Genomic DNA, 16,108 nt, shown 5'->3' with positions numbered 1-16,108 from the left:
TGGACCATCCGCTCGGCCCATCATACCATCTAAACCGCGATCAGTAACACTATCCTTATTATTATTATTAGGTAATCTCTCAATTCTCAAAGAGATTAACTTGTAAAATGGGTCCTGATGTCCGAATGTCTGTCTGTCCGTTAATGTTTTGATATTTTTGCTATGCCTCCCTTATCACCCCCGCTGACTGTCCTGAAAATTGATAAACTAATACAAGGCAGTAGTCTACACAATTTCTCCAGCTTCGATTTTTCGATTTTGGATCATGAGGATACCCAGGGGGGTTTGTCCCCTAAACTTCGGATCCCAACTTGTCCCTTCTTACCAACCAATTGTTCTGAAACCCGATAAAGTCCTTCTCCTCGATGGTCCACAGGATCGCTCATTCTTACATTTTTAGATTTCAGATCAGGGGGCCTCCCAGGGGGGGGGGGGGCGGGGGGGTCCCCTATATCTGCAAATGTCCAAACGACAATCTCAAGAGATAATCTTCTGTTGATATATTTTATGCAAATAAGGTACCCAACTCATATTGTGGAGTTTCTGCTATTTCTCACGGATATATATATATCTATATGATATATGTGGGAAAATTAAATGCCCAGCGCAGGAATCGCACCCAGGTCGTCTAGAAAACCGTACCAGTGCTCTGCCATCTGAGCAATCTGGGCAACCTGACTGAACATGCAATTTTCCACACATATGATTGCCACTCTCTTTCCCTCAATGCTTCTGGGGCACTCACTGCCAACCATAGGAGCACCAACGGCCTAAACACGAGAGGGTCTTTCTCCAATGGGGGGGGGGGGGGGGACAAATCCATGTCCTCTATTATAAACACCACTGGGGGCATAGTGAAGCAAATCGATTAATGAACAGGATTAAATAATTAAATTGATATATGTGGGAAAATTACATGCCCAGACCAGGAATCGAAAATCATACCCGGGAGACCTCATGATACGGAATCAAAAAAAAATCGAAGCTTGAGCAATTGTGTGGGCCATCGAGTAGAAAAATTGAAGCCTGCATGATTGTGCGGGCTACTGTCTTGTATCCATGTGTCAAGTTTCAGAACAATAAGCGGGGTGATAAAGAAGGAGGAGCAAAAATAGCAAAACGTTAATGGATGGACAGACATCCACAAATCATGACCCATTTTATAAGTAAATCTCTTCGAGAATCGAGATGAGAGGAACTAAAAAATGAAGACACACAATGTAAAGTCACTTAATAGGGCGTTGGACCACCACGGCCGTATGTTCCATGGCATAGAGTCCACCAGCATCTGGAATTCTGCAGGAGTGATGTGGCACCGTTCTTCCACGAGAAAGACAATCAACTCAACCTCTGATGGTGGTGGAAAACACTGGCTTAGGTGTAGTTCCAGAATATATCATAATTGCTCAATTGGATCCAGATCTGAAGACTGAGAAGGCCATGACATATGGATAACATCAGCATTATGTGCATTAAACTATTCAGGGACTGTAATGCTCTGTCGATGGGGGCATTCGGGGTCTCCTTCTGCAGCCATGCTAGCCATCTCCTCCTGCAGCCACCAGACCTGTGCAGCGTTTCTATACATGACCCTAAGCATGCTCGGATGTTATTTTCCATTTTGACACATGGGCCACACCTGTGTGGTAGCTGTTGCTTGATGTCCTGTATTTACCCAGGTGTTTCCATTGTTTGTCAACTACATAGTTTTTATCTAAAAATGTGATCGTTCTTGTACAAAAATGTGCTTCGAGTATATGTGTTTGTGTGGAATAGATTGATAAAAATGAAAAGTTACCAACATATTCCAGTTGTAGCACCGACCTCGTCTAATCCTCTCACCTTGCAGTTGCAGTGCAATACTGGCATTTATAGAGTTAGGGTAGAAGCTGCAGTGCCTGGGCTCCGACACTCTAGTCTACGAGGTGCTGAAACAGTCTGACAAGGAACTCTCGAGAGAGATTTGCAGTGACGAGAAACTTCTGCGCCTGCCAGAGCACTGCCAATATGTGCCAGTCAAAGGTCCAATGGAGGGAAGGCCCAATTATATAATTTGTCATCTTTTTTTTGCAGAAGGTGGGGTTGGCGGAGGGAGAGCAGGGGGTGAAATGTGGTTATAAGAATGAGATTTTAGCTTTGCATTTCCACACCACATATCCTCACGCACAATGAAGCAACTCGATACATAGTGACAAAAAAGATATTTTGACACACTCGAAAATGAAATGCATTCATTCATTCATTGATTGCTGTGGAGTTAACTCAAAATGAAATCAAGCAACTTGCGAGAAAGTCTCTTTTCACACTACAAAACGGATTTTGAAATGCTGTTTTGAATCCCACAGCGCACGGCAGGAGTTTAAAAAACATTCTAACAATGACGAAGGTGAGATCAAACGGTGGAAGCAATATGCCATTAAGAGAGAAGTAAAATGACACGAACAATTGCTGTGCTGAGCACAATTCATTGTGGCACAGCACGGTTCACATTATGGAATGAAATTGGAAAAAAAAGAAGAATCCCATTCATTTGCATATCATGGTCTGTGGTGAACTTCTTTTTGCAAGTAAATAAGAACCAACATCATGGCATTTTGAAGAAAATTACTGTGCTCTAGTACTCTAGTAATTATTACCTGAAAACAAATAATATGCATAAATGATGTAACCATCGATATTTTTTACTGATAACTGTTAATGTTGCTTCGTTATATGTTTTATGTATGACTATTGCTAAAGGATGAAAAATTGTGAAAGTTATGGTTTTCGCATTTGTTCCCTCCTCAAAATTTGCATTTATCACAGAAATAAAGACAAACAAGTATCGCGGTTATTGAGTTCAGTCGAATCGTTGCTGACTTCTGTTGACATTCATGATAAGATTTCTCCAAACATTCCTATCCTGTATTGGTTTTTTTGAAGCCCTTGCAGAGAAGCCCTTTTCCCCTCTCCTCCCTCCAGGTCTTTAAAACAGCTGTTCACCACCATCTCTTATCTTCCCCAATCCAAAACCTTGATCTTTTCTACCCCCGCTTCCCCTTCTCTCCCCATCTTGTCTACCGCTCCCCTTTTTATATACTTTGTTTGCTTGTTTGTTTGATTTGTTTGATTGATAAATGTTAGCTCTTTCACGAGCCTCGATTCTGTATACAAAAGACAGCTAGATTGTAGCCTTCACCCCATCCAACGTGCGCATACACAGACTGCCTCTTCCTCTTCTTCCCTCAAACCATACCCATAATGGTTGATTTCTCCAGACTTTCAATTTTTTTGAAGCATGACGGGTCCAAAGTATGACAGTTTATCTTTTAGGATCAGCGCTTCCAATGTACATGATGGTCTAATTTATTCAAGCACTAACTTGTTTGTTATTCGAACCAGAGGAGAGGGTATTGCATCTGGGTACATTTGTCTGTTTTTTGTCTGTTTGTCTGGACATAATATACTAACATAGGCCACAAACAACACCTATTGGAAGCAAATAGTACACATTAACTTTTTCAACCGAGTACCTCCGTAAAGTATGTACAATTACAATGCGAGTACATGCATAAAATATGTACTTTAAAAACAAAACAAAAGGCAGGGCAGGGGTATGCAATCATTGATCGCTTGTTCTCGTTGTTCTTGCAGTCCATGGAATTTTTTAACATTAATCTCAAACATCACATTTATAAACGGTTATTCATCTGCTTTTCTTCAGTTTTAGTTTTAACTGTCCACGACTCACATCCATAGATTGGAACATGATATACCAGTGCATTCATAAGCCTCTTCTTGGTTTGTTCTGTCACATCTTTGACATTCCAGAACTTTCCTTGCTATTTTCTACAACCCTAACCGTCAATTCATTTCTCCTCCACATCCTCCACTCACTTCAATATTGTAACCCAGGAAGAGAAAAGTTTCCACTATTTCCGCATGATCGTCTACCAATCTGCACACGCTGATCTTCTCAGTTGATAAGATTTCGGTCTTTAATCGATGTAAATAAAGACCAGCTCTTTCACTTTTCTTCTTCACTGGTTGCAGCAGTTTCATCAAGTTTTTTTTTACCTTCCGCGTATCATCAGTATACCTTATGTTGTTGTTACATCTTCCTCCAATATCCTGGTTCCAGCATCTATCTCCTCCAAGATAGATTTCCTCATGATGTACTCACCATACAGATTGAACAAGTAAGGGGGGAGAATGCAGTAATGAATATATATATTATACAGTCACGTGAAAAAGTAAGTACACCCCATGTAAAGTTTTGACTTTTTCAACATATTTCAACATACAGCTATTTGATCTTCATTTCAACAATATTGACAGATAAAGGCGATATAATATAACAAATATCATGAAACATTTACATTTTGTAGTCCATTGTGTAATTTAAATAAACATAAATGCAAATTTCGCATGTGGAAAAAGTAAGTACAACCTTTGATCCAATAGGTGGTATTGCCACCTTTGGCAGAAACAACCTCAAGTAGGCGTTTCTTAGAACTGTCTATCAGTCTCTGACATCGACTGGGAGAAATTTTTGCCCACTCCTCCATGCAGAATTCTTTCAGATGTGCAATGTTTGAGGGGTTTCTTGCATGCACAGCTCGTTTCAAATACCCCCACAACATCTCGATGGGATTTAGATCCGGGCTTTGACTTAGCCATTCCAGAACCCTCCATTTCTTTCTTTTCAGCCATTCCTTGGTGGATTTACTGGTATGTTTAGGGTCATTGTCATGTTGCAAGGTCCACCTTCGGTTGAGCTTCACCTTTCCGACAGATGGCCTCACATTATCCTCAAGCACCCTCTGGTACAATGAAGAATTCATAGTGGATTCGATGATGGTGAGATGCCCAGGCCCTGATGCAGCAAAGCTGCTGCAAACCATAATATTTCCACGACCATGCTTTACAGTTGGTATCAGGTTCTTGTGGTCAAATGCTGTCTTTGGTTTCCGCCAAACATGTCTTCTGGTACTGTGGCCAAATAGCCCCACCTTTGACTCATCTGTCCAGAGCACATTGTTCCAGAAGTGCTGGTCTTTGCCTAGGTGTTCACTGGCAAACTTTCGTCTTGCCCTGATGTTCTTTCTGGACAGCAAAGGTTTCCTCCTGGCACACCTCCCATGTAGATCAAATTTGTGCAGCCTCTTTCTTATGGTAGACTCGTGCACTTTGACATCAACAGTAGCAAGAGCTCCCTGTAGGTCCCGTGATGACATTCTGGGGTTCTTCGAGACTTCTTTCAGCATCTTGCGGTCTGCTCTCGGGCTGAACTTGCTGGGGCGGCCTGGCCTGAAAAAGTTGGCAGTTGCTTGGAATCTTCTCCACTTCCGGACAGTCGAATGATTGATTTCAAATTGTTTGGAGATCTTTTTAAATCCCTTCCCAGACTCGTAGGCATCTATAACCTTCTTTCTGAAGGCCTCAGAGAGCTCTTTTGATCTAGGCATGGTGACTCCGCACACTTCAACAACAAAGAGCAAACCAAACTGAATGTCTGAGGTTTAAATAAGACAGGTTCCTCCAAGATCCTCTCTAACGATGTTCTCATCATTTGCACCTGAGCTGGTGCACCTGATTCTCATTTTAGGTATTTGAAGTAGTGATAAATGTCGGGGTGTACTTACTTTTTCCACATGCGAAATTTGCATTTATGTTTATTTAAATTATACAATGGACTACAAAATGTAAATGTTTCATGATATTTGTTATATTATATCACCTTTATCTGTCAATATTGTTGAAATGAAGATCAAATAGCTGTATGTTGAAATATGTTGAAAAAGTCAAAACTTTACATGGGGTGTACTTACTTTTTCACGTGACTGTATATATATATATATGGTGATACAACATTAAATCTCACGATAAATATAGAAATACTCTGCTGTTATTATCGGTAGAGCATTAAAATGTAAAAAAATAATTGAAAACTTGTTTAATGCTGGATTGATGCATTATATCTGAGATTAACTGCTGCTCAAAGTTTGCAAAAGCTGCACGATATGAGGTTAATCAGCTTGTAGTTGCAGCTCAAAGATTGTGGTGGCAAGAAATGGGAAGACATGCCACTTTGGAATGCAATTAAAAACTGTTTACAAAAGCTATTTTTTTACAAGTTGCTCATTCAAGGATGCAAGAAGAATGGGAAGACAGACCACAGCGAGATCACGAGAAAACATTGACCGGGCACAAGACATGTTCACATGGAGCTCAAAATAAGTGGATCAGACAAGCGGTGGGGGAGAGTGGAATAAGTTATCCAACACTTTTGACAACCAACTTATTCCAACACAACACCAACTGTAATCCATGACATTCCAACACCTATGCTCTATGTAATGCAGGAAGTGAAATGTGATTTGTTTTTTTTAATTATAATATTGCAAAAGTGTAACTGAGAAAAGAGAAAGTACTTTGTATGCAGTCATCGCCAAGTGTTTGTTTCTGCTCTTGACATTTGTAAAATAATTGGCAGCATCCTTTCCCATCTCAATTAAGCTTGGATTTTAGGCTGGTTTACACCCATTAACCTCTTCTAACCCAACCATCTTACTTGCTATTTTGTGTTTCCTCCCCTCCTTTTTATAGTTCATTCATTCCCTTGATATTTGTACCACTGCCAGTTATACCCTGTTCTTCCAAGATTCTTGCTCATTTAAAGTAAATAAAAAAAGATCTCAACACATTATTTCTCAACTGTCCAATGACTTTATAAAGCATTCTCATTTTGGCACTGTTGGCGCTTCGTGTTCATACATCCTTTGGGATCACAAACACAGCAATATCACTCCCAAAAATTAGAATTTGATGTGAATGCATCGATGCATATGCCTATATATATATATATATGTATATATATATATATATATATATATATATATATATATATATATATATATATATATATATATATATATATATATATGTAATGCATATGCCTATGCACACGATAAATGTAAACCAACTTAAGTTTGATTCCAATTCAAGGTCACATGAAAAATTAAAGGTCACATGAGAGAGAGAGCATTACAGACAAAAAAAGAGGTGATTAGACGAGAAAGAATATCAGATGTCTCTAATTCAAATTATGGTCTGTAAAATATTTTTCGAAGGCGACATAACCTTTGACATTTGACCTGTTTAACCACAAATCAATCAGTTCATCTTTGTATTATATTCCATACTTGTACCGAGCTTGGTTGAAATCCTTTCAGTGATTCACAAGTTATTGCAGCAACAAAAACAAATTCAATTAAAGGGCAAATGCCCTCTGACCTTTGAACCTAAAATTAAACCAATTCATCTTTGTATTACAGTCTGTACTTTTTTACAGTAATAGTCTGTGCAGAACGTTCAAAATAGAGGCAGAAAAAGGGGGCCACGGTCGAGCAGATTAATAAACCATATTCTTCGTTACTATTATTGTGTTTTCATTATTTTATGACACTAATTGTTGGGTTATGTTTTCTGTTGGGATACAATATCCCAATATAAATCAAATTCGCTGATTTCATGTACACCTCTGTATTGTCACTTATTTTTTGCCAACAGGCATGCATGTACTTTCAATATGTTAAATTAATACATGTGATGTTGAGTTCGGTTAATACAGCTGTTATGGTCTGTAAAATATTTTTCAAAGGCATGTATATAAACAAACATGTATATAAAGGCAAACATGTATATAAACACACACTCTCACAACACGATTCATGAAATCACTGGAGATCAAGTGGGTCGGTGCTGGTGGGCTCACGTTGCAATGGTTGGTTTCTGATGTTATATCTTCACTTTACATGTTTGCCTCTGTTGCAAATACCTTTCCTTCCTTCTTTTGTTTTTATAAATAATAAGAATAACAATAACTAGACGCTGCCCCCACTTTAATCAGACACGTGTCCCTTGATAGATCATGGGTATCAACCTTGTTTTCTCCATTGGTAATTATTCACACATTTAAAATTTAAAATTGATTGGATAAGGTATATTTTTCTATCCGATATGGCTGCCAGACCACATTAACAAATGAAGTTTTAATTTTCAAACTATATACCTCATGGATAGTCGATCATATATATGAAGTATCACATTCATTTGTTCAGCAGTTTGAGATGTGTTTAAAGGTTTTACCTTCAATCCAACATAAATTTGAGGCATCCTTTCTTCTCCTCTCCCTGTCAAGGCTGGAGTAACCCCAAGGCAGTGTTCTTGGCTCCATCCTATTCCTAATCTTCATCTTCATGATCTTTTACACACTCATTAAACCAACCCCACCCTCCCAAAAATGTGCTTATGTATCCATCTTATCCACCCCTTGTGCTCTCCTCTACCCCTCAGTTACCTGCATCCCTTGTTTATCCGTCTCTGTCTCTGCTAATTTTTACCCCAGATACACTTTTTTGAAATTCCAACTTCTTTCCTGGAAGTCCTTGCAGTGTCCATATGTTTTATACCTCTCCCACCTCCCCCCAAGCCCTCTCCCTCCCACAGTTCTCTCGATGTCCTTGCTCTCAAATGTTGTGTTTGTGTCCTTCCCCCTCTCTCCCCATCTTGTCTACCACTCCCCTTATTTTGTGTTTTGTGTGTTGGTTTGACTTTTTGTGTGATTAATGTTAGCTAACATTCTCACCACACCTAACTCCTCACCACATACAAGGCTTTCATCCGCAGCTCAATGGAATACTGCTCTCCCCTCTGGGCTGGTGATCCTGCCTCACACCTAGCTCGGCTTCACGCTGTTGAAACCAAAGCGTTCAGAATCATTGGAATCTCCCACGATGAAGCTAACTCCAAGGGCCTTTCACTCACTCACCGCAGGCAGGTTGGTGGTCATTCCATCTTCTACCGACTCCTCTCCGGCCTTGCCCCCCCCCCCCCAGCTCTCTCTGGGCTCTGTCCCCCAAATATTCCTACAGGTCGCACAAGATCTGCCTGCAACCCTCTTATGGTTAAACTGCCAAAATCAAGACTCTCTGCTCACCTTCACTCCTTCATTCCTCTTTTCTCCCACCTCTGGAACAAACTCCCTCACTCTCTTCAATCCCAATCCTCCCTCCAGGTCTTTAAAACAGCTGTTCACCACTATCTCTTATCCTCCCCCATCCAAAACCTTGATCTTTTCTACCCCCGCTAATTTCACCCCAAATCCACTTTTTTGAAATACCAACTTCTTTCCTGGAAGTCCTTGTAGGCTATGAGCCGAGGGGTCGACCATGCTCAATCAGAGGGAGGATGGCTAACAGTTATTTTTGGCAAGGCCAAGGTCCCTAGTGCTGAAAAAAATGTGATAGCAGTGTGAAACTCTTAGCCGTATCTGTGTTATCATCACATTTGTCAGATCACCCATTTATCGCTTTTTGGGTCATTTTTCCCGCTTAAGATTTAGGGGGTGGGGTTAGTTTTTTGGCTCTCAAATAATATCACGTGTATATATCAGCTAGTGTGGTATATCAGGTAAAAGGTTGTTGAATTACCTTTCAAATGATGTATAGAAAGTGCCTGTGTGATCTATAGTAACCTCTTTATAATGATTATTAAAACATAATTATTTCCACCAACTCTCAAAACTTCATCACAAAATCCCCAATTTTAGGAACAAAAATAGGCAAAAATCAAAAGGTATGTAAAAGGTATGTTTCGATTTGAGACACACATACAGTATAATTAGAGTCAATATCCTCACACATATGATCATGATGTGCGATGAAATCAATGCAATATGTGTAGACATGCTAATACGAATGTTGTCATCAATGTCAATATTTTCATTATATTTTAGGTGATTTGCAACCATGACAGCGGTGCACGACATCTAATGTATTTCTCTTTGTAGATTTGTTGGTGCAGAATACATTTTTAAGCAACTATAGCAACTGATGCTAATTTGTAGTAGTGGTGGTGGTGGTGGTCTCATTCGATATTATGTGTCTTTCCAGGTGAGACGGTGGTGGTGATATTGGTGGTGGTGAAACAGAGTGTACCGCAGATAGACAATTGAACAAATACTTGCAATGGAGATTGCGATCACTCAGAAAGTTCCCAAGGACGTTTGTATCATTCATAAGCTATCGTTAGATGTCAAACCAGAAGATCCGCTCATAAGCCCTCAAACATTCGATTCGTGGACTACATTGCTGGATGCGGCCAAAATACGGAACCATGCACCCATTCTCGACCTTGCTCAGTCGCTGCCAGAGAAGGAGATTCCCCGAGTATTCTACCACAGGCAGTGCAGGAGCGTGTTCACCATGAAGCGAGATTTGGAAGCACTGAAACGAAAAGCTGAATCCAATTTAACCGACGATGCTGCTGCAACATGTTCAGCGAGCAAGAGACAAGCCAGAAGGGCATCTTCGGAATCACGCATCTATGAACCGGATTGTATATTCTGTGGAAAGACCAAGTGGTGCAAGGGAACGTCATCCCGTGAAAAGTTGAGCAAGGCTGTTGATCTGAGAGCAGATGAAACACTGCGAAACAGCGCCGTGCGTAAATGTGACACGAAAATCATGGCTGCCACAAGTAGAGACATTGTGGCAGCTGAAGCACGATACCATTTCTCTTGCTACAGAAGTTACACGAGACCAAGCACTAAAGATGCACATGACAGAAACACGGCCGCCACAAACGAATCTGACTACACTGAAGAAGAAGCATACAATGAGTTACTAGTATACATCCGGAACCATATAATCCCGAATAAGGAAATTGTTAGGATGACAACGCTGGTAGAGCACCTACAATCGATAATGACATCAAGAGGGTTGCATGGGATAAGAACTGCTACAAGAAAAAACCTCGCACGGAAACTGGAAACTGATCTTGGAAATAGCGTTCACATCTTTCAAGACAACAGTGGAAAACTGATTGTCGTACCTGATAATGTAACACTACAAGATGCTGTCAAAGAAATACAAACACTTAAACAACAACTGAGCATTTGGAAAGGGAAATCATCAAACATGTCCAAAGTCATTGATCAGACATCGACACACATCAGATCGATGATAAGGAAGGATAACAAACCAACTCCATGGCCCTATCATCCAGCCGACGAAGACAATGACTCTTTCGTCGTTCCCGTCTATCTCCAGCGCTTTATGCTTGGCCTCTTGACTGGAGATCCGGAAAACGAGCTTCCATCAAACAGGGTCATCATGCTGATGCAATCTTTCAGCCAGGACATTATCTATGCAGTGAGCTGTGGACAACAAAAGCCTCCGAAACACATGTTGCTCCCATATGCAGTTAAGACTCTCACAGGGAACGTAGAACTAATTCGCACATTGAACCATCTTGGACATGCAATATCCTACACTCAACTGGAGGAAAATGACACTGCACTATGTCTTCAAAAACTTGCAGCAAACTTAAATGAGCAAACAGTCCTACCAAGCAGCATCCAGCCGTATGTATTCACAAACTTGGCATGGGATAACATTGATAGACTGGAAGAGACGCTGACCGGGAAAGGAACAACACATCGAGTCAATGGCATTGCAGTGCAGGCCAAAATGTATGGACCACACCTTCCAAAGGAGCCACTTCCGAAGATCGAGAAGCTCAAGCAAAGAACAGTCTGCATAACAGAAGAAACACTGCCTGTCTACATTGCAGGTGAACGTGTTGGGCCTCATCCACTACAAACATTATCAACAGCTGCAGCGGAAAACAAGATGGCTATGGAAGTTGCTCAAATCAAGAATCTTCTTTGGGTCATTGCCCGTCAGGTGGACCCAGTAACACAAAAAACACCAAGTTGGACAGGATTCAACATCACCGTCAGGGCATCTATCAGTGTCTCTCAGGATATTGTTAGATATATGCCTACAATAAATGCACCAGCTACAGAGATGTCCACAGTCGCAGAAATCTTGAAGCAGTCTGAAAGCGTCCGACAGATCCTACACTTGCAGGACATGTGACACACAAAAAATGTATGGTGAGAGTGATGACAGTTCGGCAGAAGACGATGAAGAAGACGACGACGATGACGAGGATAACTTCTGAATTGTAGAACTGTATGGAGAAAGATCATGTACATATGTGTAACAAATATGGTGTACGCTGAATTGATAACTCGTGTACTTTATGGTATGATGTCTATAAATATATGTTGCTTAAATAGAAAGTACATTGTTTTCCTTTGGTTTACTTTATGTATAGCTGGTAATATAAGAGAACCATACAACACTACAAGACTAAAAACGTTTGCATGAATATGATGTAAATTATCTCGCCAAGTTAGGGTACATCAGGATACATACATATACATGGAGTAGGTTAATCATCACATGCATCATACGTCTGTGGTATATTCAAGAACACCACATACAGTTTGGTCATAATGCCTTCATATTTTTAGAATTAGACATTTCTGACACCAATTTCAGTACTTTTTGGCCTATATATGGCTGACATCCCAATATTATATATACTATTTTTAGACCAATAATGGTATACAAACTATATACATGCTGTCGGTCAAAAATCGTAAAATGTAAATCAATATATCATAAGAGCGGAAAGATATACATTTATGGATTTTAGGTCATGGTTACAGCAACTACTGTATATTGGATTTTCTCATCTTTATCAAGGTGTATGAGATTTAAGGCCCAAATTTGACTTTAATCATACTGTGTGTTTCTCAAATTCAAAAATTCATTTAATATCCGCCAAACTGAATTTTTGCCTAATTTTGTTTTCATTGGGGATTTTGTGATAAATTTTTGAGGGTTGGCGGAAATAATTATGTTTTAATGATCATAAAGAGGTTACTATATATCACACAGGCACTTTCTATACATCATGTGAAAGATAATTCAATTACCTTTCACCTGGTATACAACACTAACTGATACATATAGGAGATATTATTTGAAAGCCCCAAAACGAACCCTACCCCCTAAATCTTAGGCGGAAAAATTACCGAAAGCGTTATTGGGGTGGTCTGACAAATGTGATGATAACACAGATACGGCTAAGAGTTTCACACTGCTATCACATTTTTTTCAGCACTAGGGTCCCTGGCCTTGCCAAAAATAACTGTTAGCCATCCTCCCTCTGATTGAGCATAATGTCGAAAATTTGAGGGTCTGGCTCATAGCCTATTGGTGGCCTTGTGTTTTATACTTCTCCCACCCCTCCCCCCCTTCCCACGCCTCCTCCCCCCAAGCCCTCTACCTCCCACACATCTCCCGATGTCCCTGCTCTCAAATGTTGTGTTTGTGTGCTTCCCCTTCTCTCCCCATCTTGTCTACCGCTCCCTCTTTTTATATATTTTGTTTGTCTGTTTGATTTGTTTTTGTGATAAATGTTAGCTCTTTCACGAGCTTCGATCTTGTTTCCAAAAAAAGTAAATAATAATAAAATAAGAATAGCAACAACAACAAGGACAACAATAAATTAAACGTACTTTCCAAGTGCATAGCACTCAAGCTTGATGTTTTCTCCGCGTAGAACATGCCACCTGGGTGGGAAATGAACTTCTATTCTCGGTTCGTATTCGCCCATGCGTCCTGCAGCAATGACACACAACAGATCACAAAACCAAACACGCTAAAACAAGCAAAGATCATCAAAAATGAGAATGGGCATGCGTAAGTAGGTACAAAACAAGTTATTTTTTGTCATTGTACAATAAAGTTTCTAGACATAAAGTAGCAGGAAAATACCGCACAAGATCAAGTTAATGTTTGAATTTAATTTTAACGAATTTTGACTTTTCAAAAGGGTGGCAGGGGGTGCAGAACATTTTAAAATATCCAAAAAATGTCAGCCGTCAGGTGTCTATTCTGCATTTTGTGTTGCGAACACCTTTCACATTACAACAGACTGCTGTCCTACTATGTAGATGACTGTGTGATCCTCAAAAATCCCTCCTTGCAAACAACTAGCATTATTGAGCAGGGACATTGCTGAGACAGTAACTATTAAGCACAGTCATTAACTCCTTGAGGCAATTACAAGGTTTTATGGAAAGCGGTATTGGAAAAATCCATTGTGGGATGCTCAGTTAGCCTGCTTTTGGACGATACAGTATTGCTGGGCTACACATCCACACTAATGTTCCACTCTGTACAAAACAAAAATCTGGATACCAATTGAAATTTTTCAGCTCCATTTTCTACTCCAAAAGCTCAATTTTTATACAGTGGTAATCAAGTTCCATGAAGTTGTGTCTGACTTCTGGCGATATTCCTGATCAGATTTTCCCAAACATCCCAATCATGTACTGCTTTCCAAAGCTCTGGCAGAGAACGCTTGATTGAAGCCTTTCCCACATCCATCCAGCACATACACGGTCTGCCTCTTCCTCTTCTTCCCTCAACCATAGATAGCAGTATAGTTGATTTTTTCCAGACTTTCGTGATCTGGACACATGATGTGTCCAAATTATGATAGTTTATTCTGGCATCAGCACTTTTAATGTACACTAGAAGATAAGACCTGTCGCCTCACTGACGGGAATACCAATGTTATCGCTAAGATTTACGGATGCTTTAAAAGGCGGTGTATAATCAGAAATACTGTTTGATAGGGTGATATATTACTGATATATGAATAAAATGGAAATGTTGAAAGAAAAAGTGTTGAATATAGCAAGCGTTTTCAGAATCAAATGGATATGTGAAACGGGATTGAATGAGGCTCAACATTATTGATGGGGCCAAAAATGATACATAGCATGATATCACAAAATGTTATGGACTGATTCGGACGAAACATGGTGGAAAATATGGTTGTGAGACAAGTGTTACGGATTCGGCACTTATTATTATTATTGCTGTTATTATTATTATTGTGGGTTCTAAGTATTATGGGTATTGTTGTTTAAGGTAAATGGTTATTGTGATTAAAAGGTTAAAAGCGCTCATGGTAAAATGAGACAGGAAATCGGATCGTGACCCGGAAGAAAAAGGCGTGGAGGAAGAAGAAGACGTGAGGACAGTGAAAGACGTGCCTTGAAGCTCTGTACGGAGCGTGGTTGAGCGAACGTCACGAGTGGACTTTGAGTCCTTGAAAGGAAGTTCGAGCGATAGGTGATATCGCCGGAGTATTGTGGAGCCTGCGTAGACGGGTATCGGCATTGAGATTCCGGAGAATCCTTGCCGAGAAGCTCTGGCTCGAGTGAGGGCCGTCCGCCATTTCGCCCCACGCGCTACCTTCATCGGAAAAGGTTTTTGTCACGTCGATTGGGCTTATCCTCCGGTGGTTTGCCGGGGACACCTGTGCAATAAAGCGGTGTCTGAAGATTGCACTGCGGTTCGCTGATTGAACGGTGCAGGTGCACGTCTGGATCGCGTCTTTGGGAGTTCCCTTTCTACCGCGAGTTTGCTGGGTGTTGGACCACGTGACTTCTGTGTCGCTTTGACCGTCTACGCCTAGGTTGCTCTTGATTGGACATTGTTCCAACGATCGCCGGAGCGCATCAACTTCGCCTTGGAGGGTTATAGAGACATTGAGGAGGGCTCGGTTCCATTTCCTGGGAGTGCCGTGAGTTTGGGGTTACGTGACTAGATAAGGTGGTACCATCTTAAGATATTGATTGTAGGGTTGATTGCCACCATTGCTGTATGGTTCTTTTTGTGTGCTTTTAATATAGTATTTGTTCATTGACAACCAAGGGTGTGGTTTCCTTATTGATTTGGATTGTTTCCTTTGATGGTTTCATGGATGGTTTCATTAGTGATTGTTTCGACACGGAATAACATATATATCTTTCTGCCGGGGTTCCTCTCAGGGTTCGGAGATTACCGAGACCAGGAGATTGCAGAGGACCCCGTAACAGAAATTGGGGGCTCGTCCAATTGACTCGTGGGCTCGAAATTGGGTCTGCGTCCGGGATCTAAAATTCCCTTAATTTAGTCCGGGAAAGAATTCCCTAACATTCCCAGAATTCCCAAATTTGGAACTTCTTCCAACATTCCCAAATTTTTCCCAAAAAAAAAAATTTGTTTTTTTTAAAACTTCTTGTGTGAAGGTTAACAGGTGTTAACAATAGTCACCATGGAGTTTGACGCAGAGAAGTTTGCAGTGACCCCTAGTGAAGCACAGTTCAGAGCGTTAGTAAAATCGGACCTCTTGAAATTGGCCAAACATTTTA

General features: G+C 40.5%; 1 protein-coding gene across 1 annotated transcript in view; it reads right to left on the bottom strand.

Annotated features, from left to right (window-relative positions):
- The window catches only part of LOC137415953 (contactin-4-like), a 766,344-nt gene that overhangs the window by 472,529 nt on the left and 277,707 nt on the right, over positions 1-16,108 (bottom strand). Inside the window, exon 7 of the mRNA XM_078766054.1 lies at positions 13,418-13,520. Coding sequence (XP_078622180.1) covers positions 13,418-13,520 — 103 coding nt within the window. The remainder of the gene's footprint in view (positions 1-13,417; positions 13,521-16,108) is intronic.

Source organism: Myxine glutinosa, chromosome 12, assembly GCF_964187855.1.
Source record: "Myxine glutinosa chromosome 12, kmMyxGlut1.1, whole genome shotgun sequence".
NCBI classification, from domain to species: Eukaryota; Metazoa; Chordata; class Myxini; order Myxiniformes; family Myxinidae; genus Myxine; species Myxine glutinosa.
Note: the sequence above shows the minus strand (reverse complement) of the source record. Positions and strands in the feature narration are given on the sequence as shown.